General features: G+C 46.2%; 2 protein-coding genes across 3 annotated transcripts in view; one reads left to right on the plus strand and one right to left on the minus strand.

Moving 5' to 3' along the window:
• Positions 1 to 24,023, plus strand: part of GLP2R (glucagon like peptide 2 receptor) — a 110,727-nt gene that overhangs the window by 56,169 nt on the left and 30,535 nt on the right. Inside the window, exons 7-8 of the mRNA XM_014573579.3 lie at positions 8,744 to 8,903; positions 18,331 to 18,391. Coding sequence (XP_014429065.1) covers positions 8,744 to 8,903; positions 18,331 to 18,391 — 221 coding nt within the window. The remainder of the gene's footprint in view (positions 1 to 8,743; positions 8,904 to 18,330; positions 18,392 to 24,023) is intronic.
• Positions 14,451 to 24,023, minus strand: part of GAS7 (growth arrest specific 7) — a 239,840-nt gene continuing 230,267 nt past the window's right edge. Inside the window, exon 14 of one of the 2 annotated variants that reach the window (XM_075903569.1) lies at positions 14,451 to 15,325. The gene's annotated coding sequence lies outside the window, so the exon portion shown is untranslated. The remainder of the gene's footprint in view (positions 15,326 to 24,023) is intronic. The other variant, XM_075903566.1, reaches the window with a different exon arrangement.

A 24,023-nucleotide genomic window follows, 5' to 3' on the forward strand; every position in this document is an offset into this window, starting at 1 on the left:
ACAAGCCTCAGAGAGTCCCAGGCAGCAGCCACACACTTGACCTGGTGCCTTGCCGGACCTGGTTCTGGCAGGCTTTAAATGTGATTCAGTGGATGCACTATTTCAAAATAGCAAAAGGCTATTTTGAAATGCATTTTGTGTTTAGACGCGTTATTTCTAAACTTATTTCGAATTAACTATTTCGAAATAAGATATTTCGAAATAATGCTGTAGTGTAGACATACCCAAAGGGAGGCTGACGGGGCATTCACTCCCACGAAGATGGTTTAAAATACTTTTGACTTTTGTTTACATAGTTAGAGTTGTGTACCTTAAGATGATCTTCTGGGTCTAGTAAAACTCAGTATAAAATAGACTGATGATTACTATTAAGAGTAACATAGCTATTGAACTGATTAAATTATTCATAAATTCTGAGATTTCAAGACAAGAAGAGACTATTATAATAATCTAGTCAGACTTCTTGCAGAACATAGGGCATACATTTCATCCTGTTGCAACTGCATCAAGCCAATAATATCTGACAGAGCAAACATCTTAGGCAGATATCCAATCTTGTTATAAAGACATCAAGTGATGAAGAATCTATCACTTCTCTATGTAAGTGGTTTCAGTGGTAAATTATCCTTTCAATTAAATTTTTGACTTATTTGCAGCTTGAAATTATCTAGTTTCATTTCCCAGAAACTGAATCTTATTCTGCCTTTGTGTGCTAGATCTAGGAGCCCTCTACTATGAGGAATCTCTTGGTACTTACAAATTATCATCAAATTCCCTCCTAATCTTTGATAAGTTAAATAGACTGAGCTTTCAAGTTTCTCACTGTAGGATAGGTCTGTAAGACACTGAGTCATGCTGATAATTCTTTTCTTTTCCTTTTTCTACTGTAAGGCCATTATCAGTCAAATTTGCCATTTCATTAAAAATGTCACGTTTGTTTGGCAAAATATATTTTCTAAATAAAACACACGGAGCAGCATTAATTGTGTTGTCATGTTTTATTTCAATATTGATTGTATCCGTTAGCATTAATGCAATGATGTTGCCCTGGATCAGTGTCAAATTAACTTACCTATAGTTGCCCAGGTCATATCCTTTTCCAATATTGACTTATTTTTCCAGTTTCTAAAGACTGAATTCAAAGACATGTTAAAAATCAGCATCATTAGTTCACAAAGCTCCTCAGTCAACTTTTTAAAACTCTTGCATACAAATTGTCCAGACTCACAGATTTTAGAAATGTTAAATTTGGTATACACTCTTTTACTCCTATTTTACTTTATAGCATTTCATGTATCTCATTTTCACTGTGATATTTGAATACATCATCCAGCTTCTCAGAACAGAATTATTTATTGAACATGTTTGCCTTTTGACAATTTTATCATCTCCAAGTGATAACATGTTTACCATTGATAGGATTTCAGTTTTGTCCCACAAGTTTTTAAATACTTACTCATGCCTTAGCATTATTTTGACAACAAAAGAGGATGTTGCTATCCCAATTAATCTGTCAAGTCTGTCATCCAGAACATTAGGAAACATAGTATAGGAAGGAGGAAGACAGCTTTTGGTGGGGAAAACAGGTTAGGAACTATTTAGAAAAGCTAAACACACACAAATCCATGGGTCCAGGTTTAATGTATCCAAGCATACTGAGGGAGTTGGCAAATGTCATTGCAAGCCTTTGGCCATTATCTTTGAAAACTAGTAGAGATGGGGAGAGATCCTGGATGATTGGAACAAGGCAAATGTAGTGCCCATCTTTAAAAAAGGGAAGAAGTACAATCCAGGGAATTACAGAACAGTCAGCCTTATCTCAGTCCATGGAAAAATCATGGAGGGGATCCTCCAGGAATCCTTTCTGAAGCACTTGGAAGAGGGGAAAGTGATCAGGAATAGCCAACATGGATTCACCAAGGGCAAGTCATGCCTAACCAATTTGATTGTCTTCTCTGATAAGGTAACTGGCTCTGTGGATATGGGAAAGTTGGTGATGTGATATACCTTGACTTTAGCAAAGCTTTTGATGCTGTCTCCCACAATATTATTTCCAGCAAATGGAGGGAATATGGATTGGATAAATGGACTGTTAGATGGATAGAAAGCTGGCTGGATTGTTGGACCCAACGGGTAGTGGTCAACAGCTTGGTGTCGGGTTGGAAGCCAGTTTCTAATGGAGTGCCCAAAGGATCTGTTCTAGGACTTGTTTTGTTCAACATCTTTATTAATGACCTGGATTAGAGGATGAATTGCACCCTGAGCAAGTTTGCAGATGACACTAAGCTAGGGGGAGAGGTAGATATGCTGGAGGGCAGGGGTAGGTTCCAGGGTGACCTAGACAGATTAGAGGATTGGGCCAAAAGAAATCTGATGAGGTTCAGCAAGGACAAGTGTAGAGTCTTGCACTTGGGATGGAAGAATCCCAAGTATTGTTACAGGCTGGAGACCAAATGGCTAAGTAGCAGTTCTGGAGTACTGTGTCCAGTTCTGGGCCCCCGACTATAGAAAGGATGTGGATGCATTGGAGAGGGTCCAGCGGAGGGCAACCAAAATGATTAGGGGGCTGGTGCCTGACCACATGACCTATGTGGAGAGACTGAGGGATTTGGGTTTGTTTAGTATGCAGAAGAGAAGAGTGAGAGGGGATTTGATAGCAGCCTTCAACTTCCTGAAGGGAGGTTCCAAAGAGGATGGAGAAAGGCTGTTCTCAATAGTGACGGTTGGCAGAACAAGGAGCAACAGTCTCAAGTTCAGTGGGGGAGGTTTAGGTTGGCGATTAGGAAAAACTATTTCACTGGGATGGGTTCCCTAGGGAGGTGGTAGAATCTCCATTCCTAGAAGTTTTTAAGTCTCAGCTTGACAAAGCCCTGGCTGGGTTGATTTAGTTGGGATTGGTCCTGTCTTGGGCAGGGGGCCGGTCGAGATGACCGCCTGAGGTCTCTTCCGGCTCTATGATTCTAACATTGGTTTCCCTACTATGAAGATGGAGACCATCCAACCTGTATACTTCCCGCTTTCCACAGAAGGTGACTCACTTTTTCTATGAAATCCAAATCCTCTACATTGCACCACTTACCTACTCAATGGTTTATCTCCTGCATCTTGTGCCATCTGTCTTTTGCTCGTGGGACAAACAATCCAGAGAAAATTCCCTTCCTCTCATTCATCTTCCATTCCAGAATCCCAAGCCTTGGAAGTATCACCTTAAGTGAGTTGTGCAGTCACATCTCTTGTCTTCTATCCCGGATAACACTAGCACACCCATTTGATGTCCTTTTGTCCTTTCAAAATGTTCTGTCCACTTGCCTTATGAAGACCCTGCTGTGGAGTCTCTGCTTTAGAAAATTGAAGATCTTCTCTTGGGAACTCTTACAGACAGGACCGGCCTGACCATATAGGGAACTAGGCAGTTGCATAGGGCTCGAGGCTTGAAGGGGTGCCAAATTAGATGGTAATGATCTTTTTCTCTATTTAAAAATATATTAGTATGTTATCACTTATAAATGAAAGTATCACATATTGTCCTTGTAAAACAGTGCATCGTTGTCATGTCAGACATTGAATTATATTATTTATTTCACAAAGAGCACGACTGTGTATGCAAATATAGCTAAAATATAGTTCAAAAAAAGCAGTCTGGGTTCTGGAGTGGCGTCTGGCAGTTCAGTCATTCTAGGTATGCCAGTGCTGGCCACGCCTACAATTGTGTCAGTGTTACTCACTACTTAATGGCCAGGCAGGGGGCAGATGACCCATATCAGATGTTCTGTCAAGTTACAAGTTGTGATTTGGAAGACACTATGCCCGCAAAGAATTTGTGTTTGTGTGGGACTTGAAAAATTTAGTAAGAGGTTTAAACAAGATCGTAAAAGGAGAATCATAAGTACTTGTAAGATTAAGATTGAGTATATATTGTAGATTATTATTGTTAAAGTAATAGTAATGCCCTGATTTTTGAATGCCTGAGTAATAATATAAACAAATACCACTTAGCATGTATATTCCTTTCCATTCTAATTGCAATAATGATCAATAATAATAAAAATTCTGGCTTTCTTTTTAATTTATTGAATAATTTTAAGTGAATGTTGAAATGATAAAATAAATTAAAATTTACCCGACTGTTGTTACTATATCACCTCATACAGAGTAGATTTTTATTTTTCTCTATATTGAATGTGGGAGGGGCACCAAAGTCATAGGTCATATAGGGTATCACAAACCTTTGGGCCAGCCCTGCTCATAACAGTGGCATTGAGAGGGAGATGGGGGGGGGCAGTTGCTCCTGGTCACCACACTAGGGTTGAACCAATTTAGTTCCCCTTCACTCTCCTGCTGCTCCTCCACCCGCTGCTGCCAGCTGGAGCCTCCTCCCTGCCTCTTCGCCCCCAGCTCAACCCTCCTCCATCTCCTCTGGTGGGTTAGTGCATGTGGGGGTCCAGCCCCAAACTGAAGGGGGTGGGAGGAAGCTCCCCCCTCCCCAGTGTTGGTCTCAGCCATGCGCCAGGTTCGGGAGTGGGGGGTGGGTTGGGGGGAGGGTTGGGGAGTGGCGCAAATTTTGCCTTTGCTCCCGGGCACAAAGCACCCTCGCTATACCTCTGGCTCATAGACTGGGCTAAACTGCTAACCTTAGGTGTTTCCTGGCTGTGTTCTCTCTTCATTTTTCCCAGCAGAATCTTCAGAACTGTTTCCTGCAGCTTCCATGCTGCATACCTGATAGCAATGGGATATGCCTAGTGGTGCATATGTCTTTCTATAGTGATCAGACTGCATGTGCTCTTCTGCTCCCAGGTGTGCCAAATGCCTCTTGGTTCCTTCTCCTTGTATGGTCATAAATTGCCAGCTGTCTTGAGTTTTTACTTTCTCCAGTTCCCTAATTGCTAATTCTTTTCTTGTTAAATCTGAGGAGATGCAGACTAAATATGATTGTCCAAGAATGCATCGCCTTCTATGATGGCCAATAACTTATTCAGAACTAGAACTCTTTTATTTCAGTATGGCCACTGATTCCCATTTTATGTACAAGAAGTCTTCTCTCTTTTCAGGCCAGAAACACCCCATGGAACACAGTCCATCACTGATAGAAAGATTAAGGCTGTTAAGGACTAGTCGACTAGCTTCAGGAGTAGCCGATTTAGTTTGAGACAGAAAAAAACCAACAAAAGGTCTGGTAGCACTTTATAGACTAGCAAAACATGTGGAACGAGGCGTACAGATAGTTAAGAATGGCTACGTAGTTCGAACTATCTAGCCCGTGCCGCGTGTAGCCGCGCGGCACGGGGTTCGCACTAGCCGGCTTTATGCTAATGAAGCCCAGGAAATTCAAATCCCGGGCTTCATTAGCAAGTTCGGTATGCATACATTACCCCGCTAGTTCGAACTAGCGGGGTAGTGTAAACATAGCCTGACAGACCCAAAAGAGAAAATAACAGAACTCAGCTTATTATTACCTATAATCCATAACTCAGACCCCTCGAGCACATTATACACAATCTACAACCCATCTTAGAACATGATCCCTCACTCTCAGAGGCCTTGGGAGAAAAGCCTATTCTTGCTTACAGACAACCCCACAGTCTGAAACAAATTATTTCCGGTAACCATGCCACACAACCACATCATAAGCATCCAGGAATCAACCAAAAATGATGCCAACTCAGCCCACATATCTATACTGGTGAATTAATCACTGGAGCCAACAACATAAGCTACCAAATCAAAAGGTCATTTGACTGCACATCCAGTAATTTGATCTATGCCATCAAATGCCAGCAGTGCCCCACTGCTATATATATTGGACAAAGTGGACAGTCTCTGCAGGAAAGAATCAATGGACACAAATCAGATATACGTAAGGGAAACATATAGAAACCTATTGGGAACACTTCAATGTTTCTAATCACTGTTTAAAAGAGCTTCAAGTAGCTGTCTTGTCACAAACCAGTTCTACTAGCCAGATACATAGAGAAACATTGGAATTAGAGTTCATCCGCAAATTCAGTTCACTTGCTAATGGACTCAATCGTGATGAAAGTTGGTTGGGACCAATTTAACAGCCATTGAAAGTGCAAACAGCTCTTTGTATAGACTCCTATGTCCGGAAGAATTCTATCAATTGACTTTGATTCTTATCTGCTTTGTTTTAACTACCCAATCTTCAGATACTTATTGCTTCCCTCTAACTCCCTGTCTGCCACCCCCCCTCCTTTTTTCCTCTCCCCCCTTCCCTTCCCTTGTACTATTTATTTTGGGCAGGGGACTAGATTTGATGACCTCTCGAGGTCCCTTCCAGTCCAAGTATTCTATGATTCTATGAACATCCTAAACTCATAACTCTGGTTATCTGAAGAAGTGGGCTGTGCCCGAAAGCTCATGATATCATCAACATGTTTTGTTAGTCTATAACGTGTTACCAGGCTTATTGGATAGTCAGTCAAATAGTCGATTTCCATCCCCCCTACCTCCTATCAGATAAAGGCAGCAATGGGGGTGAGGGGAAAAAAGGAGTACTTCAAAGCGGCAGCACTGCACAGCTGAGCTGGGAATCAGATGTGTTACACTGCCACTTTGAAACTCCAAGGCAGCATTTCAAAGGAGCAGCTGCCGCACAGCTGATCCCTGACTCAGCTGTCTGATGCTGCCCCTTTAAAATGCCGCCTCCACATTTCAAAGGGGCAGCACCCCACAGCTGAGCCCGGGATCACGTGTGGCACCTGCTCCTTTGAAACGCCGCCTTGTGCTGTACAGTGCTGCCCCTTTGAAATGCTGAAGTGGCGTACAAAGGGGCAGTGCTGTGGAGCCCAGGATCAGCTGGAAATGCCACATAGAGCCCGAGATCCGTTGATCCCAGGCTCTGTTCAGCATGCAGTGCAGCATGGAGCCTGGGGTTAGCGGAGGACTCTGAGTCCCCTGCTGACCACAGGATCCATGAGGGTGCTGTGGCTTTGAATTTCACAAGAGCCCTCACTGGGGACTTGTGTACATTTCAAAGCAGGCACTCCTGCGTGCAGCCCGGAGTCAGGGGGACTTCCTGCTGGCCCCAAGCTGCATGTGGAGTTCCACATTCCTCCTTTGAAATGTACAAGAGTCCCAGCAGGAACTCTTGTACATTTCAAAGGAGGAATGCAGATGTACCTATCGACTAGTTGATGGAAATTCCATCGACTACTCAACTAGTCAATTAACCACAGTTTAACATTCTTAAGAAAGCTATCACCTAATTTCCCCCTACAGATTCCATTTTTATATGTAACTAGCAGGTGAGGCCTGTCGTTGACCAAGCAAAGTCATTTTGCATAGATCAGTGTTCCTCAACTTTTTTTTATAAGTTACTCCTTTTTCAAAAGAAATATATAAATAAATAAATTGTAAGTACCCCCAGTACTTACAGTGTTCAGACACACCATTTTTTTTCTACCATTGCAACACATTTGTTTAAACAACTTAATCGTAGCGGGGTGGGCAATGAAATTTTGGGGTGTAAAAAGTACAAAAATAATAAAACACTGGAAAACTTAAAATAAAAATTCAGTTTTCTCCAAACTTCAGTTGTTTTGATGTACTCCCTCAGACTTCTCTTGAGTTCCCATAAGGATACTTGTACCACTGGTTGAGAAACACTGGTATAGATTTCACCTATAGGAAAGTTCAAGAAATGAAATCTTAATAACAAATTCTATTACATGTGCTTGCAAAAGGGAAGTAAAAGAACAGTTTTAAATTTCTAGGATTTCAACTTTAAACATTCATTTTATTGAATAATTATCATACATAATAAAATTGAATCAGAAACTTATAAAGCTTCCATAACTCTAATTTGAATTATATTTTGATTTGTAACAGTACAATTTTTCTTTGTACTAAAATGATAGTTGAATAAGTGACTCAAGTTTAATTTTGTTAGCAAATACTTTTATGAATACTAATAATAGAAGTCATGATTTTTTTCCAATGAAAATAAAAATTATTTAAACCTTTTAGCTAGCATATTCCAGTGTAAAAAGGAGTGCAGTCAGCTAATTTAAGTGGCAGTGGTTTATACAAAATTTGGTATCTGTACGTAATCACAAAGTATGACTTTATTTTGCACAAACAAACAAACTCTTCAAAATATATAATAAATTGAATGAAAATCTTCATTTAAAAATATGACACTGCTGCAGAATTCCTAGTAGGAATAAGGGATCTTCCGGAAAAGGGTTTATTTTCCACAAGAAAATAGGAAAATAGGAATAAGGGATCTTTCAAGTAGGAATAAGGGATCTTCCGGAAAAGGGTTTATTTTCCACAAGATCCCGTCTAGATTGGCGCTTTTCTCCGGCAAAACCCCGAGCCGGAAAAAAGCGGCAGCCATGTTCATGCAAATGCCGCGGGGGATATTTAAATCCCCCGCGGCATTTGCAATTCCGACTGGTCTCATTAGCATCCCTTTTCCGGAAAAGGGTGCCAATGTAGACACAGCCATTCTGATTAGATGATCTTGGCTGTAGATTACATCACAGGTTTGCATCTATTCCTAGTAGCACACAACAGGAACCTCATCAAGGAAGGAATAGAAATGTCAGGCTAGCACTCTAGAAGGTGCCTGACTAAACCAAATGTTTATCAAAACTGTATTACTTTTCAAAGGATATAAAATATTACATAGGAACAACAGAATTTTTTCAGAGATTTTACAGCAGTACAATGTGTAATGTTTTTTTATTATTATTAAAGTCTTCCTGATGTCTTATTTCTACAGATTTTAGCCATTTGCAGGACTTCACAGCTTTCCTTGCATTACTTTGTTGGTGCAAATTATTTTTGGCTTTTAGTTGAAGGAATTTATCTCCACACATTATTGGTGACTGATGTGCTCACTGCAAGACTCTTGCTGCAGAGATACATTGTCATAGGATGGGGTAAGTAAATAATTTCAGATAAGTTCTCTCTAATTTTCTGTCAAAAGATAAATGCTAGGTAAATAATAGGTTTTGGTACTCTTGTGAATGAAAGAGAAAAGAAGATTATTTGCTTGCTCATGTTTGAACACCCTGAATGTCCCTGTGCAAATGAGCTGCCCAGAATTGATCATGTGATCATAATGTACTTTGTAACAATATAATATATAATGTCCAGCAGATATCTACACACACTGGAAATGAATAAAGTCCTCCTCTGGATTCCACTCTCATCTTCTCCCTTTGCTTATCTGCACAGGAGAACATAGCTGGCCCTACCGTGGCCTCTATAAGATATTGTGGGGGGTACCACTACCCCCCCGATATTATCCACTTTTCATAACAAGAATGTTTCAGTACATAAAAGAAGCAGAAAACCCAATTCTTGCACTTTCTGTCAATCAAGTATTAAAGCCAAACCAAATTTTCCATTTAATACATCATATTATGACATTTCCCAAAAAAGTCTCAATTTATTATAATCACTCTTCGTCTACACATTATAATGGAATGTGGGGCTAAATACTAGAGTTGGCATCAGCATTTCTATTGTAATGGGAATGATGAAATTTTCAGGGTATGTCTACACGATAGCATTTTATGGGAAAAAAATACTTGCGTTCACACTGCTAATGCGTTTTTTTCAATAAAAAAGTCGAATGGAGAGATTTTTCCAACAGCGGCAAACCTCTTTCTTTTCAGAAAAAGGCATGTGGGGGCATGGAAAAGGGAGGGGTTGTTTTGTTTTTGTTTTTTTAAAGAGGCCTCCAGGTAATCACACAGATGCCCTGGTGGCCACTCTGTCCAAACTAATCAAAGCTGTACAGTTCCTGCCTATGGCCAGCTTTTAAAGCCTTGACAAGCCTTGTGGCAAGAAGCCAGCCCAGACAGCTGCACCTGTCCGTGCAGCTCTCCCTGCTGCTCACATTTGGACCACATAGCCCAGCCACAAGCCCCCCAAAACCTCCCTGGCTCTCACAGGGAGCACCACCAGGGCTCCCAGGACACAGCCAGGGGCACAAAAAGGCATGTGCCTTCATGGTCCAGAGCAGAGATTCTGTCCCTCCTGGAGCTGCAGGGTAAGGAGGAGACCCTGCAGGATCTCCACTCCTGGAGGCGGAATGCGGGCATATACGGATGAATGGCCGAGGCTCTGGCCACGAGGGGCCATCCCCCCAGGACTCTGGAGCAAGTGAGGAGCAAAGTGAAAGAGCTCTGCCAGGGCTGCGCGAGGATCAGGGAGCATAGCTCTGCCCCTATTACCAGTAGTTCTACCAAATCCTGGGAGTGGTGCAGCCTTTTCCTCATTCGTGGTGGACTTGGGGCTCGCGATGCCCGTTGTCACCTGTGGGGGGGGTCAAGGATGCAGAGAAGGAGGACAAGGATGAGCTGCTGGAGGAGGAGGAGACAGCCAGCATGGTCACCCTCATCCTGGAGCCTGTACCCCAGGTCCTGGATGTCTCGCAGGCATCCTCTGAGGGCAGGGAGGGATCATCAGGTGAGTGGTCTCACTTTGTCACACACACAGGGCCAGGGTTCACAGGCGTAGAGGGGCTGAGGTATGATCGTCACTTGGCCTGCTCAGCCTGGACATTGTGCTGCCCTCCGTGTATGTAGAAACACGTGCTGCGCCAGTCTGGGCCGCGTGGCCTCAGGAGGCAGCCCCGAAGCTCCACTGGGCTTCTGCTCACAGGCTCTGGGGACACCATGCACACGTCTGAGCTCTGCAGGGGGACACCCTCCCACTACCAGCCACCGTTGGAAGCAGGCTGGGGACAAGGGCACATGCACAATCCCACACAGACCGAGGCATGTGCACAAAGCATATGGGCATGCCTGCATGCACGACGCCACCCACTTCCACAGACAGCACTGCCAGAAGCAGATGTAGAAGCGGACCCCATGGAAGGCCAGGCTGCTCCAGGCCCCACTCCCATCCATGGGAGCCCAGTGTAGATGGACACTTCCCTTGCCTGCTTGTCCGTGGGACGGGGGAGGACTGAAAGCAGGTTCCATTGTGCAGGCCACACATGGCCTTGCTCTGGCCTGAGGACTGTTGCTCACTGCTCACAAAGGAGGGCACAGCTTCAGGGACAGTGTCTGCATGAGTGAGTGACTGCCTCTCCCTCTTTATTCTCCACAGCCAGACTAGCCATCACGGACGCGGTGATCGCCATCTGAGGCAGCTGCCCAATCCCAGAGAAGCCGCAAGCACAGAAGGTCCACGAGGACCTCATAAGGGAGCATGTGGCCACCCTCCACAACAGTGGTCCCTAACGCAGTGCCCGCGGGCGCCATGGTGCCCACCGGGGCATTTGTGTGCGCCCGCCGACAAGCTGGGCCGGCACTGCGCGCAGCGCACTGGAGGCGCTGGCCCCAGGCGCATGACACGCACCGGCACCTAGTGCGCGGCGCTCTGGCGGCCCCAGTCCCAGGGCACATGCGGGCGCGCGGCGCTGGTGCCGGCCCCAGGCGCGTGGCTCGGGTGGCGGTGCCGGCCCCGGGTCCACGGCACAAGGCGCTCGGGCGGCCCCGGCACTGGGGTACGTGCCGGCGCTGGGTGCAAGGGCATCCCCGCCCCTGGCGTGCCCCAGGATGCGCAGCCCCACCCCCCCAGGCGCCCGGCACGTGAGTGGCCCCACCCCCTGGGCGCCCAGCACATGAGTGGCCCCGCCCCCCAGGCATCCAGGAGCCTCTAAAGGTTGGGGACCACTGCTCCACAACATGCAGCAAACCCTAGCCCAGACAGTCCGGGATGATGCCCACTGGTGGACCCGCATGTAGGATCAGCTTGTGCGGCAGGGCGAAAATGTTTGTGCCATCATCCATGAAATGATGGCACACCTGGCTCCAGTCCCTGTTCCTGCCCCCCCAACCTGCTATGAGACTATGCCCTGCCCCTGCCATATCTTACCCTGCTCCAGCCCCCCCCACGCCCACTCACCACTCTGTTCTACCAGGCCCCACCCACCCCTGGGGGTACCAAGGTCCCTGGACCTGAAGCAGCAACTGGGAGTGCCCAGCCCTGAGCCCTCACGCCTCCTTGCCCCATCCAGGTTCTCAGCCCCCACCACCCCAATTCCTTTTCTTATAAAAAAAATAAAGTTTTTGTTTTTCAACTCAGAATTGGTGTCTTTATTGACTGTACAGGATAGGGAGGGTTGTTGTGGGAAAGGTATAGGAGGGAAAGGCACAGGTCCCGAGGGGAGAGGCCCTGGGGGACAGTTACTGGGTCCTTGAGAGAAACTCTCCCTCAGGGCCTCTTGGATGCGCACCCCAGCCTGATGGACCTGGGGGATTGCATCTGTGTGCGGCTGCTCGAAGGCCCTTCCTTCCCGGGTGGCTTCTGCCCCACCTTTCCCCCTCCCCCCAGTAGAAAGGCCTCCTCCTTCTTCTCTCCAATGTTGTGGAGAACACAACAGGCAGAAACCACCTCCGGGGTGTTGTGCCCCCCCACCCCCCTCTCCCGCCAGCCAGCAGGTCAAGTCCTGGCCGAAAGACGACATCCTCCAGGATCTCTGCTCTAGAACCTGGAACGCCATCTACAGCCAGATGGCTAACAGCCTGGCCATGAAAGGCCACACAAGGCCTCTTGAACAAGTCAGGAGTAAGGTGAAGGAGCTGTGGCAGGGCTACGCCAGGGTGAGGGCGTGTAGCTCTCGCTCTGGGGCAGGACCCCATGCCTGCCCCTATTATGCAAAACTGCATCACATCCTGGGAGGCAGTGCAGCCCCTTTCCCATCCATGGTGGTGGACAAAGGGATGGAGATGCCCATCATCGCCCCTCCCAGGGGTCCTAGCCCAAGAAGAGGAGGAAGAGGACAAGGAACTGGAAGAGATGGCCTGCACCATCACCCTTGAGCCTGTACCACAGGGCCTGGATGTTTCCCAACCATCCTCCAAGGCCGGGGAGGGATCATCAGGTGAGTGCTCTTTGTTTTTCACACTCACAGGGTAGGGGGTGGCAGGTGCTGAGGGGATGTAGTGCAATCGTCACAGGCCTGGCCCTCGTGGAGGCACATGCAGTACCAGTCTGCCCCACATGCCCCGAGGCAGTCCTGGGCTCTTGTTCAAAGGCTCGGGAGAGGGCAGACACACTTCTGACCCCCAGGGGAGACACCATTCCACCACCAGCCACTGCTGAAAGGAGACTGGGGACACACCCGCACACAGACTCTGGAGTGATGCACATGGGCATGCCTGTCCCAAGGACAGCACCGCTAGGCGCAGGTGTGTGTGCAGTTCTGATGGAAGGTCAGGCTGCTCGAGGCCCCTCTCCCAGCCTTGGGATCCCAGTGTTGATGGACACTTCCCTTGCCTGCTTGTCTATGGGCCAGGAGGGAGGGCAGTATAGTCCTCTGAAGACCTCTGGGAGGCAGGGGCCTGCTGTCCAGGCCGCACATGGCCTTACTCCCAGGACATCACCTGCCTCTGCTCTGAGAACTGTTGCTCTTAGCTCACTGATGAGGGCAAGGCCTCAGGGACAGTGTCTCCAGGGATAACTGAACACCTCTCTTTAGCCTCCCCAGCCAGACCAGCTGTGACTGTGTGGTGATCACCAGCTTCTGAGCAAGTCGCCTGACCCCAGGGGAGCAGCAGGCATTGGAGGGTGCATGAGGACCTAATGAGTGACCACGTGTCCATCCTCAGTCACAGGCAGCAGCCCCTGGCCCATGAGATCCTGGACAATGCACAAGGGCAGGCCCAGATGTGGACCAAGCAGCTTCAGCAGGGCCACAACAGCTGTGCCACTATCCAGGAGATCATGGCGTACCCAACTCCTGCCCCTGCCCTCCTGCCATGCCTGACACCCTTCCAGCTCCCCCCTCCTGCCTATCCCCCTGTTTTCCCAAGACCCTCGCCCCCTCCACCCACCCCTGGTCACTGAGGCCCACAGATATGAGGTGGAACTACCACCTGAGCCATGCACCAGTCTCAGCCCCAGCTCTGAGCTTCTCCTCCCCCTGCCAAGGTTCTCACCTCCCCCCCCCCCCCCCCCGGCCAGGTTCTTGGCCCCCACTCCCTCCTTCCTAGTTGAGCCCAAATAAAAAAAAGCAAACAGTTATTTTTTTTAAAAAGTTGCTTTTATTTTGTTTGTAGGGAAGCGAGGTTGTGGGGAAAGGGAGGGGTGGTTGTGGGAAAAGCAGAGAGGGGCAAGGCACAGACCCCTAGACTGTGTCTAGATTGCACCCCTTTTCCGAAAAAGGGATGCAAACTAGACACATCACAATTGCAAATGAAGTGGGGATTTAAATCTTCCCCGCTTCATTTGCATAAACATGGCTGCCGCTTTTTCCGGCTCGGGGCTTTGCCGGCAAAAAGCGCCAGTCTAGACGGGATCTTTTGGAAAATAAAGCCTTTTGTGGAAGATCCCTTATTCCTGATTTTAAGAGGGATAAGGGATCTTCTGGAAAAGGCTTTATTTTCCGAAAGATCCCCGTCTAGACTAGCACTTTTTGCCGGCAAAGCCCTGAGCTGGAAAAAGCGGCAGCCATGTTTATGCAAATGAAGCGGAGAAGATTTAAATCCCTGCTTCATTTGCAATTGCACTGTGTCTAATTTGCATCCCTTTTACGGAAAAGGGGTGCAATCTAGACACAGCCCTAGGGGGGAGGCCCTGGGGAGAGTTACTGGCATCCGTCAGAGAAAATCTCCCTCGGGGTCTCCTGGATTCGCACCCTCAGTTGATGGGCCTGGTGGAGGGTAGCTGTGTGTGGTTGCTCCAAGGCCCATCCCTCCTGGCGGGCCTCTGTCCCCCCCCGCCCCCCGGAAGAAGGCCTCCCTCTTCCTGTCAACAATGTTGTAGAGGACACAACCGACTGACACTACTGGGGGGATATTGTGCTTCCCTCACATCAAGGCGGGTCAAGAGGCATCTAAACCATGCCTGCAAGCAGCCAATGGCACATTCTGCCTGGATGCGGGCCCTGCCCAGGCGGGCAATAAAAGTCCCTATTTGGGTCCAGCTGGCTGGTATACGGCTTCATTAGCCACAGTATGAGGGGATTGGCTGCATCCCCCACAGTGCACTCTGGCATCTCCATGTCCCTGACTCTGACGTTGCGCTTGAGTAAGAAAGTGCTAGCCTTCTGCTGCTGGCACAGGCTGGAGTGGCAGAAGACATGGGCATTGTGTGCCTTCCCCGACTAGCTGATGAAAAAGTCACCAAACTGTCTGTGGTGGTCAATGAGGGCCTGCAAGACCCTGGAAAAATATCCACTGTGGTTTATATACAAGGTGGCATGGTGTTCTGGTGCATGGCTGGGGAGTGTGGGTGCCATCTATCCCCCACCACACTTGGGGACGCCCAGGATAACAAATCCGGCCACGATGGGGTCCAGCTCTCCCAGGCGCAGCAAGACAGTGTTTATGGCCCTCACCATCTGCAGAAAGAAACAAATAAAGACTCAAAACAGAGCATCAAAGGGGTTGCGTGAGCCCTTAGGAGGTCCCCTCTCCCCCACAAACACCCCAGGAATTAACCCCCTATGAAGCCTGCCCTCCCTGCAGGACTGTGTGACGGCAGGACTGCAGAACCCCCGGGACAGGGCTTCCCCCCACCACCCACAGTCCACCTCCCCCCGTAATCCTTAGGGGCCCCTTTGCCAATACTTCCCCTCTCCCTCCAGGGACTGCAGCCCACATGGGGCCTAGTAATCTATGAATGGACATAGAAAATGAGCAGGGTGGGGTTTTTCTAATTTGGGCACTATGAAGAAACAGTCATTGACAGTAGGGCTACAGCTTGACAGTTCAGATTTATGATACATTACAAGCATATTGCACCACCCAGGAGGGCATGGCCTGTCAGAGAGGACAGAACGAGTGCTAAGAAAATGATTCCAGGGTAGCCTCCTTGACGAATAAGAGAGGTGCTATAATTATTTACCTGGGAACAAGTGTTCCTTTAAATACTTTGTGAGGCCACTAGTGGCATTCATCTTGTTCTATGGCTGAATCTTCAAGGCTCCACTCAGAGCAGCACCTTGTATTTAGTTAGGCCTGACATGTTTGTGTACATTTCGTAACTCAACTGGCTCTGAGAGGAGTCTTTATATGGTCCTTGTTATGGAAACAACAAACGCCAAACAGGTGATTCTCACTGTGTAATTTCCTGAGATGGTTGTAATGCTTCTGGGGTACCACCCAGAGTTGAGACATGCTTTGCCACAGGTTTACAACAAGGGTTGGCCGTTTGGTCTTGCCTGCTGTAGCTCATGTCCCTGAAAGCAACAGCTTCTGCCACAATCAAGCCCTGACTTTCAGATCGCTGCAGATCTCACCCTTTCTGTGCAGGTAGTGATAGACTCTCACCAACTCCTAGTGCTCAAAACAGCCCATGCCATTTCCAGGCAAGCTGTGCCTGAGGACACAGCGTACACACTGCTCCACTGGTACAACTCACAATCAACAGCTTTATAATAATGCAGCACTACTAGAGTATGGCTAGACTACATGGCTCTGTCACCAGAGCCATGTAGTTTAGTTTACTAGACATACCCAAATGAAGCCGCGATTTAAATAATTGCGGCTTCATTTACATTAAACTGGCTGCCACACTGTGCCGGGTTTACCGGAGCGGTCGACAGAGTCTTCCCTGTAGACCGCGGAGAGTCTAGACTGCCCCGCTGTGCCGGGACAGATGAGCCCCGGCACAGCACGGCAGCCATTATCATATAAATGAAGCCGCGATTATTTAAAGCGCGGCTTCATTTGGGTATGTTTAGTAAACTAATCTACATAGCTCTGGTGTCAGAGCTCTGGAAACTGAAATGTTTACATATATAAACAAAACTTCAAACACAATTCTGAGTCTACACTTATTAATGGTTACTTTTCCTATTTAAGAGAGATTTTCTCCCGAAGATTTTTTTCTTTGACAGAGCTGCTGGTTTTCAGTCAAAACCAGGATCCAAGCTTACATGAGCATGCCATGTCTTTCAATGAGATACTTCCATGAAAGGATCACAAAATGTCTTATTTGTTCCTCCAGCTATATAGCCCTTTGCAATGCACTCCAGCTGTTTGTTCTTTAATTTATTCTTCCACATTGATTTTTGCATCCTCCATTGGTGCTCTATGCTTATGAAGATGCCAGTGTAATGACTTGCAATCCTTAATTTACATCAAAGACATGCTGGCTGTGTCTACACTGGCGCAATCTTGCGCCAAAGCAGCCACTCTTGTGCAAAAAGTTGCTGCCTGGCTACACTGGCCACAATTTCTTGTGCATGTAAACTGACGTTCTACTGTATAAAATCAGTGCTTCTTGAGCAAGAACTATGATGCTCCCGCTCAGGAATAAGCCCTCTTGCACAACTGTTCTTGCACAAGAGGCCAGTGTAGACAGGCAACATGATTTTTTTGCAAAAGAAAGCCCTATGGTTAAAATGGCCATCAGAGCTTTCTTGTGCAAGAGAGCATTTACATTGGCATGGATTCTCTTGCCCAAAAATACATCTCTTGTGCAAAAGCACATGCCAGTGTAGACGCTCTCTTCTGGAAGAGTTTTTGCACAAGAACTCTTCCGCAAAAGAGTTCTTGCGCAAGACGCTGTGGCTACGTCTAGACTGGCCCCTAATTCCGGAAAAGTCATGCAAAGCAGGTAAGTCAGAATAGGGAAATCTGCGGGGGATTTAAATATCCCCCGTGGGATTTAAATAAACATGTCCGCTGCTTTTTTTCCGGCTTGGGGAAAAGCCGGAAAAAAGCGTCTAGACTGGCGCGATCCTCCGGAATAAAGCCCTTTTCCGGAGGATCTCTTATTCCGGAGGGCTTTATTCCGGAGCATCGCGCCAGTCTAGACGCTTTTTTCCAGCTTTTCCCCAAGCCTGAAAAAAAGCGGCGGACATGTTTATTTAAATCTCGCAGGGGATATTTAAATCCCCCGCCGATTTCCCTATTCTGACTTACCTGCTTTGTATGACTTTTCCGAAATTAGGGGCCAGTCTAGACGTAGCCTGCCAGTGTAGAAATAGCTGCTTTGTCTGTCAGAATACCTGCTTGTCAACTCTGCCTTGTTACAAAGTTTAAAATATATTTTCAGTAGGTGTACATAAATCTTTATATAGTGTTACCATTTATTTCACCATGATATTAATGACTAGTATATCACCATCTTTCATTTGATATCTTACTATTTCTGGATAAATACTAGGAAAACAGTGTGTTAGATATAGTGAGCTTGTCAGACATAATTGGAAACATTTGATGAGTCCAAAATGAACTCTTTGTCATCCAGCACTGAGGATTTCTAAGAGTCACAATGATCCTGAAAAGAATGAAAACCATTATGTAGAGGATCATCAAGCACAGCTGTCGTATGTCTATGTTTTGTATTGAACATCTTGAAAACCTAGTTCTAATCTGCCCATTTTCTTTCCAACAGTTGTTCCAGTTCTGTTTGTGGCCCCCTGGGGCATAGCCAGAGCAAAATTGGAAGACACAGGGTAAATTACTATATAATGATAATCTTATAAGATTGATTAAACCTGTGGCCTACTAATCATTTTGTTGCCCTTTTCTGTACCTCTTCCATTTCCAATATATTTTTTTGATGGGATCACTTTCACCCAAGCTGCCTTCCACTTTCAAATTCTCAACCAGCTCCTCCCTATTTGTTAGGATCAAATCTAGAACAGCTTCCCCCCCCCCCCCCCCCCCGGTAATTCATTCAACCTTCTGAAATAAAAAGTTGTCTCCAATGCAGTCCAAGAACTTATTGGATAGTCTGTGCCCCTCAGTGTTATTTTCCCACATATATCTGGATAGTTGAAGTCCCCCATCGCCACCAAATCTTGGGCTTTGGATGATATTGTTAGTTGTTTAAAAAAAGCCTCATCCACTTCTTCCATCTGGGTAGGTGGCCTGTAGTAGATGCCTAGCATGACATCACCCTTGTTTTTAACCCCTTTTAGCCTAACCCAGAGACTCTCAACACTTCCGTTGCCTATGTCCATCTCCACCTCACTCCAAGCGTGTTCATTTTTAATATATAAGGCAACACCTCCTCCCTTTTTTCCCTGGCTAGCCTTCCTGAGCATAGTTCCAGTTGGAAGTATCAGAATAGCTGCAAGTGATCCGAGGAAAGTTTCTGGTTTGGCACAGTGAAACTCAGCACCGAGATTTGCTCACACAAGAGTGTGCGCAGGTGGGGGGCAAATCTTTGATGTCATCTGAGATTTCAGGACAACCAGGAATTTTCAGTATCATCTCTGAGATGCCAACATTGCCAAAAGTACCAGAGGCTTAGGAGACCTTCTGTAATGCCAATAATCCAGGGCTATGTCTACACTGGCGGGTTATTGTGCAAGAACGGCCGTTCTTCCACAGTGTCCATACTGCCCACCTGCTCTTGCGCAAGAAGGTTTACAGTATAGCATGGTAAGTGAGGGCTTCGTGCACAAGAGCTACACTCTTCTGACAGATGTAAGCTCTCTTGCACAAGAGCTCTTGTGCAAGAGGGCAGTGTGGACACGTGGCAGGGGTTTCTTGCGTAAGAAAGCCCAAGGGCTAAAATGGCTCTCAGAGCTTTCTTGTGCAAGAGAGTGTCCACACTGCCATGGATGCTCTTGCGCAAAAGTACATCTTGCACATGGCAGTGTGGATGTGTTCCTGCACAAGAGTTCTTGCACAAGAATACTTGCACAAGATGTTCTTGCACAAGAAGACGCCAGTGTAGATATAGCCCAGGCGAGTCAACATCCTCAAATACTGGTACTGGCTATTTAAATACAGTGATACAGACCTCCTGCATGGAGGCTTCAGCTCCACTGTCTTCATTCCTCAAAGGCAGGAAAAAAGAAAATGGGCCCATAAGAAGGCATAAGCCTCAGATCCTGAGCCTACCAGAAAAAGAAAGAGGGAATCATGGGTTGGTGCCAAAACCTGTGCTCCCAAAATCTCTATGTTCGGGATACTGCTCAGTTCCTCAGAGACCATGGAAACTGCCTGTATTTTTAATCAGCATTGCACTGCTTGGTCCATGTAGTATGATTTTCTTTCCTCAGAGGAATTGTAAGAGGGAGCTCTTCTTGCAGTAGAAAGGAGATGCTCTATGTGGTGAGTGTCAGGTCTGAGAGCTGCCCACTTTATCTTCAAAGGGCCTGGGATGGGATATGGAGCTATCACACTTCAGTGTGCAATCCAGACCAATGAGAGATTGTGTCACCTTCTGTCCTGTAACTCTGGTGCCTAACCGTGCTTTGCTGGTGTAACTCCCAACCTGGGCCACTCACAAACAACCTACCAGCATGCAGGTAATACCTCAGGGCTGTGTCTAGACTGGCACGTTTTTCCGCAAAAGCCAGCTGTGTACAATGGCCGCTTGAATTTCTGCAAGAACACTGACGATCTCATGTAAGAAATCAGTGCTTCTTGCAGAAATACTATGCTGCTCCCATTCGGGCAAAAGCCCTTTTGCGCAAAAGCTTTTACGCAAAAGGGCCAGTGTAGACAGCTCAGATTTCTTTTGCGCTAAAAAGCCCCGATCGCAAAAATGGCGATAGGGGCTTTTTTACGCAAAAGCGCGTCTAGATTGGCCACGGTTGCTTTTGCGCAAAAGCATCTGTGCCAATCTAGACACTTTTTTCCGCAAATGCTTTTAACGGAAAAGCTTTTCCGTTAAAAGCATTTGCGGAAAATCATGCCAGCCTAGACGTAGCCAAAGTGTCTTTGTACAGCTACAGCCCTGACACAGAAACTCTGATCCAGCGGCCTGTCAACAATTTTCCAGTCACACTCTGGCTTCCACCAGCTTTGGCCACTGATTGCTAGGTGGCCCTAACACAATCCCAAACCCACATTTTCATGAGTTCTGCAATGTCCAATCCTTTCCTGTGCAGTTCAGATATTGACCTGTAACTTTAAACAAGTTACTAAACAGTCCAGTTTAAACCCAGCAATGGATTATTTTATATTAAACATAAGACAAGTTTATTTAACTACACAGGAAGAGAGATTTTAAGTGCATACAATTATAAAGTATTGAGGTCAGAAATGATTACAAACACAATGAAAAATAATTTTATGCAGGATCTACTCTAGAATTCCTGCAACAACGTGGCTCTCTTTTCAGATTCCCTCTTTCTCATTACTATGGATAAGATGTTCAAAAGGAGATATAAACATAGAAATAAAGATAAAACATTTTCTAGTAGCTAAACTTACAAGCTAGATTTGTTTTAACATGAATTCTTTACCACATGTTCCCAGCAATATTGCTGACCAAATTCTCAGGTCAGGGTCACACCCAGATCCATGGGTTGAGTCCTTTGTCTTTTTAAGTGAAAAAGAGAGAGGACGGAGGATGGGGTGCTTTGGGGCCTCACTTTGTAGTCCAGTCAACCTTTGAAGTGGATTCTTCTGAGTATTATCTCTCAAAACAACGTTTATTCAAACAATAAAGAAGGTGATGTGGAATCTGGTGGGAAGCTCCATGCTTTTTCTTCTCCCCGTGTTTGCTGAAAAATGGCTTTGCATTGTGTACTGTCAATTTCCCCCTCGTGCTGTCTTGAGCCCCCCATTTACAACTTACATATTAATTGAGATAAACGTACATTATTTTGGCTAGGAAAGACCTGTTTAACCAGGACTTGTGGATCTGAACAAGCGCTTACAACATCATGAAGGAGGAATTCATAATTTTACATATAATGCATACAGATATATGTCAGTTTAATATTATTGATGAACAAGTTACTAGTTTTCAGATAGTATCAGAGGGGTAACCGTGTTAGTCTGGATCTGCAAAAGCGACAAAGAGTCCTGTGGCACCTTATACACTAACAGATGTCAGATCTGACAAAGTGGGTCTTTGCCCACGAAAGCTTCTGCTCCAACACATCTGTTAGTCTATGAGGTGCCACAGGACTCCTTGTCGCTAGTTTTCAGATGACACCTCACAAGGCATATTTTGTACTAATGTTATTACAATGATGTTCAGAGTGTGAATTCAGAGGTGCTCTTAAATCACAAAGGTCCACCTGGACAGCTCTCAGGACCCATAATTCCGTCTTCTCTGCTAGTTCCCACCAAAGCTGCAGTATTAGGACACTGTAAGAATTTCATGCAGGATCTTCTCTAGAAGTTCTGCTCAATATGGCTCTCTTTTCAGACTTCCTCTCTCTCATTATGAGGGATAAGATGCTCAAAAGGAGATATACACAGAGAAATAAATATAAAACTTTCTAGCAGCTAACCTTGATACGTTAGATTTGATTCAATATGAATTTCTTACCACACGTTCCCAATCTCACTCCTTGCTCTGCCAAGGACCCCAGGCAAGCACTCCTTTCCTCCAAAGACATCTCTGCCTGAATCAGCTAGGGAGAAATTCCTTTAGTTCATATTACTAAACTCCCAGATACCTTCTCTGAGCCTAGGGCTGATCTTAGAATGCCAGATGCTGTGGCGTGCTCCCACAGTGACCAGGCCACCTCAGCATCCCTTTCTCCAGTTGAGGATAGACCTGGTATCTATACTGTGTCTCTCTGATGTCTTCAGACATTTCCAGTGCATAACTGTTGCCTATGGCTGGAGCGGCTGATGTTTCAGATGGGAGGGCTCTGAATTAATACAGAGAATTCTTTCCAGGGTCTGGCTGCTGGGTCTCACCCACATGCTCCAGGTGTAATGGATCACCATATTTGTGGTTGGGAAGGAATTGTCACCCAGGTCTGATTGGCAGAGACCCTGGAGGGTTTGTGCCTTCCTCAGCGGTGTGGGGCATGGTTCACTTGCTGCATCCAGTCTGTGTTCCCTACAAACCCTCTCTCCATAACCTTCTTCTATGATGCTGCTCATGGAGGAAGTGGGTTCTCTTCTGAAGAAAAGGACCATCGAGAAAGTTCTGGTAGGGAGGAAAAAGCATTTATTCCAGCTCTTTCCTTACATTGAAGGCTGACAAAAATGGAACTCAACATGGGCCTAAGAAATTTGACCAAATACAATAAGATGTTCAAGTTCCCATATACTAATGCTGGTGCACTAGAAATCCTAGCCTCGCAGTGCAAGACTGGATTGGGATTTTCAGTATGAAAAATGTCAGCTTCCATATAGCAGTCAGGCTGTTCTATCACAAATACTTAATTTTTTTGGGGGGGGGGAGGGTGCGGGGGGGGAAGGTGGGGGAGGTAGGAGGACAGGCATTTTTACTACAATGTTCTACCCTTCACGTTTTCTGTTGCTGCAAAGGTGTTTACAATGTCTTGCCTTACAAACAGCTTATTTGATATATCAGAAGTCCTTGTTTTCCCTTGCCATGCCTGGACAGCCCAATAGACCAGTTCAGCTGCGTGTGTCCAGAGTGGTGTCTCAAGCAGCAAAATAAATCCGATGTACAGAAAGAGAAGTTTCCCTACAACGGAATAATTTCCCATAGGGTTACGTCTAGACTGGCATGATTTTCCGCAAATGCTTTTAATGGAAAAGTTTTTCCATTAAAAGCATTTGTGGAAAAGAGCGTCTAGATTTGCACGGACGCTTTTGCGCAAAAGCACTTTTTGCAGAAAAGAGTCTGTGCCAATCTAGATGCGGTTTTGCACAAGAAAGCCCCGATTGCCATTTTTGCCATCGGGGCTTTTTTGCGCAAAACGGTTCTCAGTTGTCTATACTGACCCTCTTGCACAAAAGCATTTGCATAAGACGGCTTTTTCCCGAGCGGGAGCAGCATAGTATTTGCGCAAGAACACTGACAATCTTACATTAGATCATCAGTGTTCTTGCGCAAATTCAAGCGGCCAGTGTAGACAGCTGGCACGTTTTTCTGTAAAAGCAACTGCTTTTGCAGAAAAACTTGCCAGTCTAGACGCAGACTAGGAGTCTGTGTCAGGTGTCTTCTGTAGTCCATGTAAGAGTAGCGAGAAGGTCTCCTGTGGATTTTTCTTTCAGATTCAAGCAAAGAGCTCCTTTATGGCTTTCCTCCTATTCCATTAGTCCCTGCAGAAATTGGAAAAATATAACCAGAGAGGAAGTAGCTTTTATTAGTTACTCCAGCCTGGGCCAAACTGCACTGATTGTTGTACTTCCTGGAGTTGTCACAGCAACTTCCATATTATCCAACAGTTTGTTAAGAAGGAGGCC

The sequence above is a fragment of the Pelodiscus sinensis genome, chromosome 20 (assembly GCF_049634645.1).
Source record: "Pelodiscus sinensis isolate JC-2024 chromosome 20, ASM4963464v1, whole genome shotgun sequence".
Taxonomy (NCBI): domain Eukaryota; kingdom Metazoa; phylum Chordata; order Testudines; family Trionychidae; genus Pelodiscus; species Pelodiscus sinensis.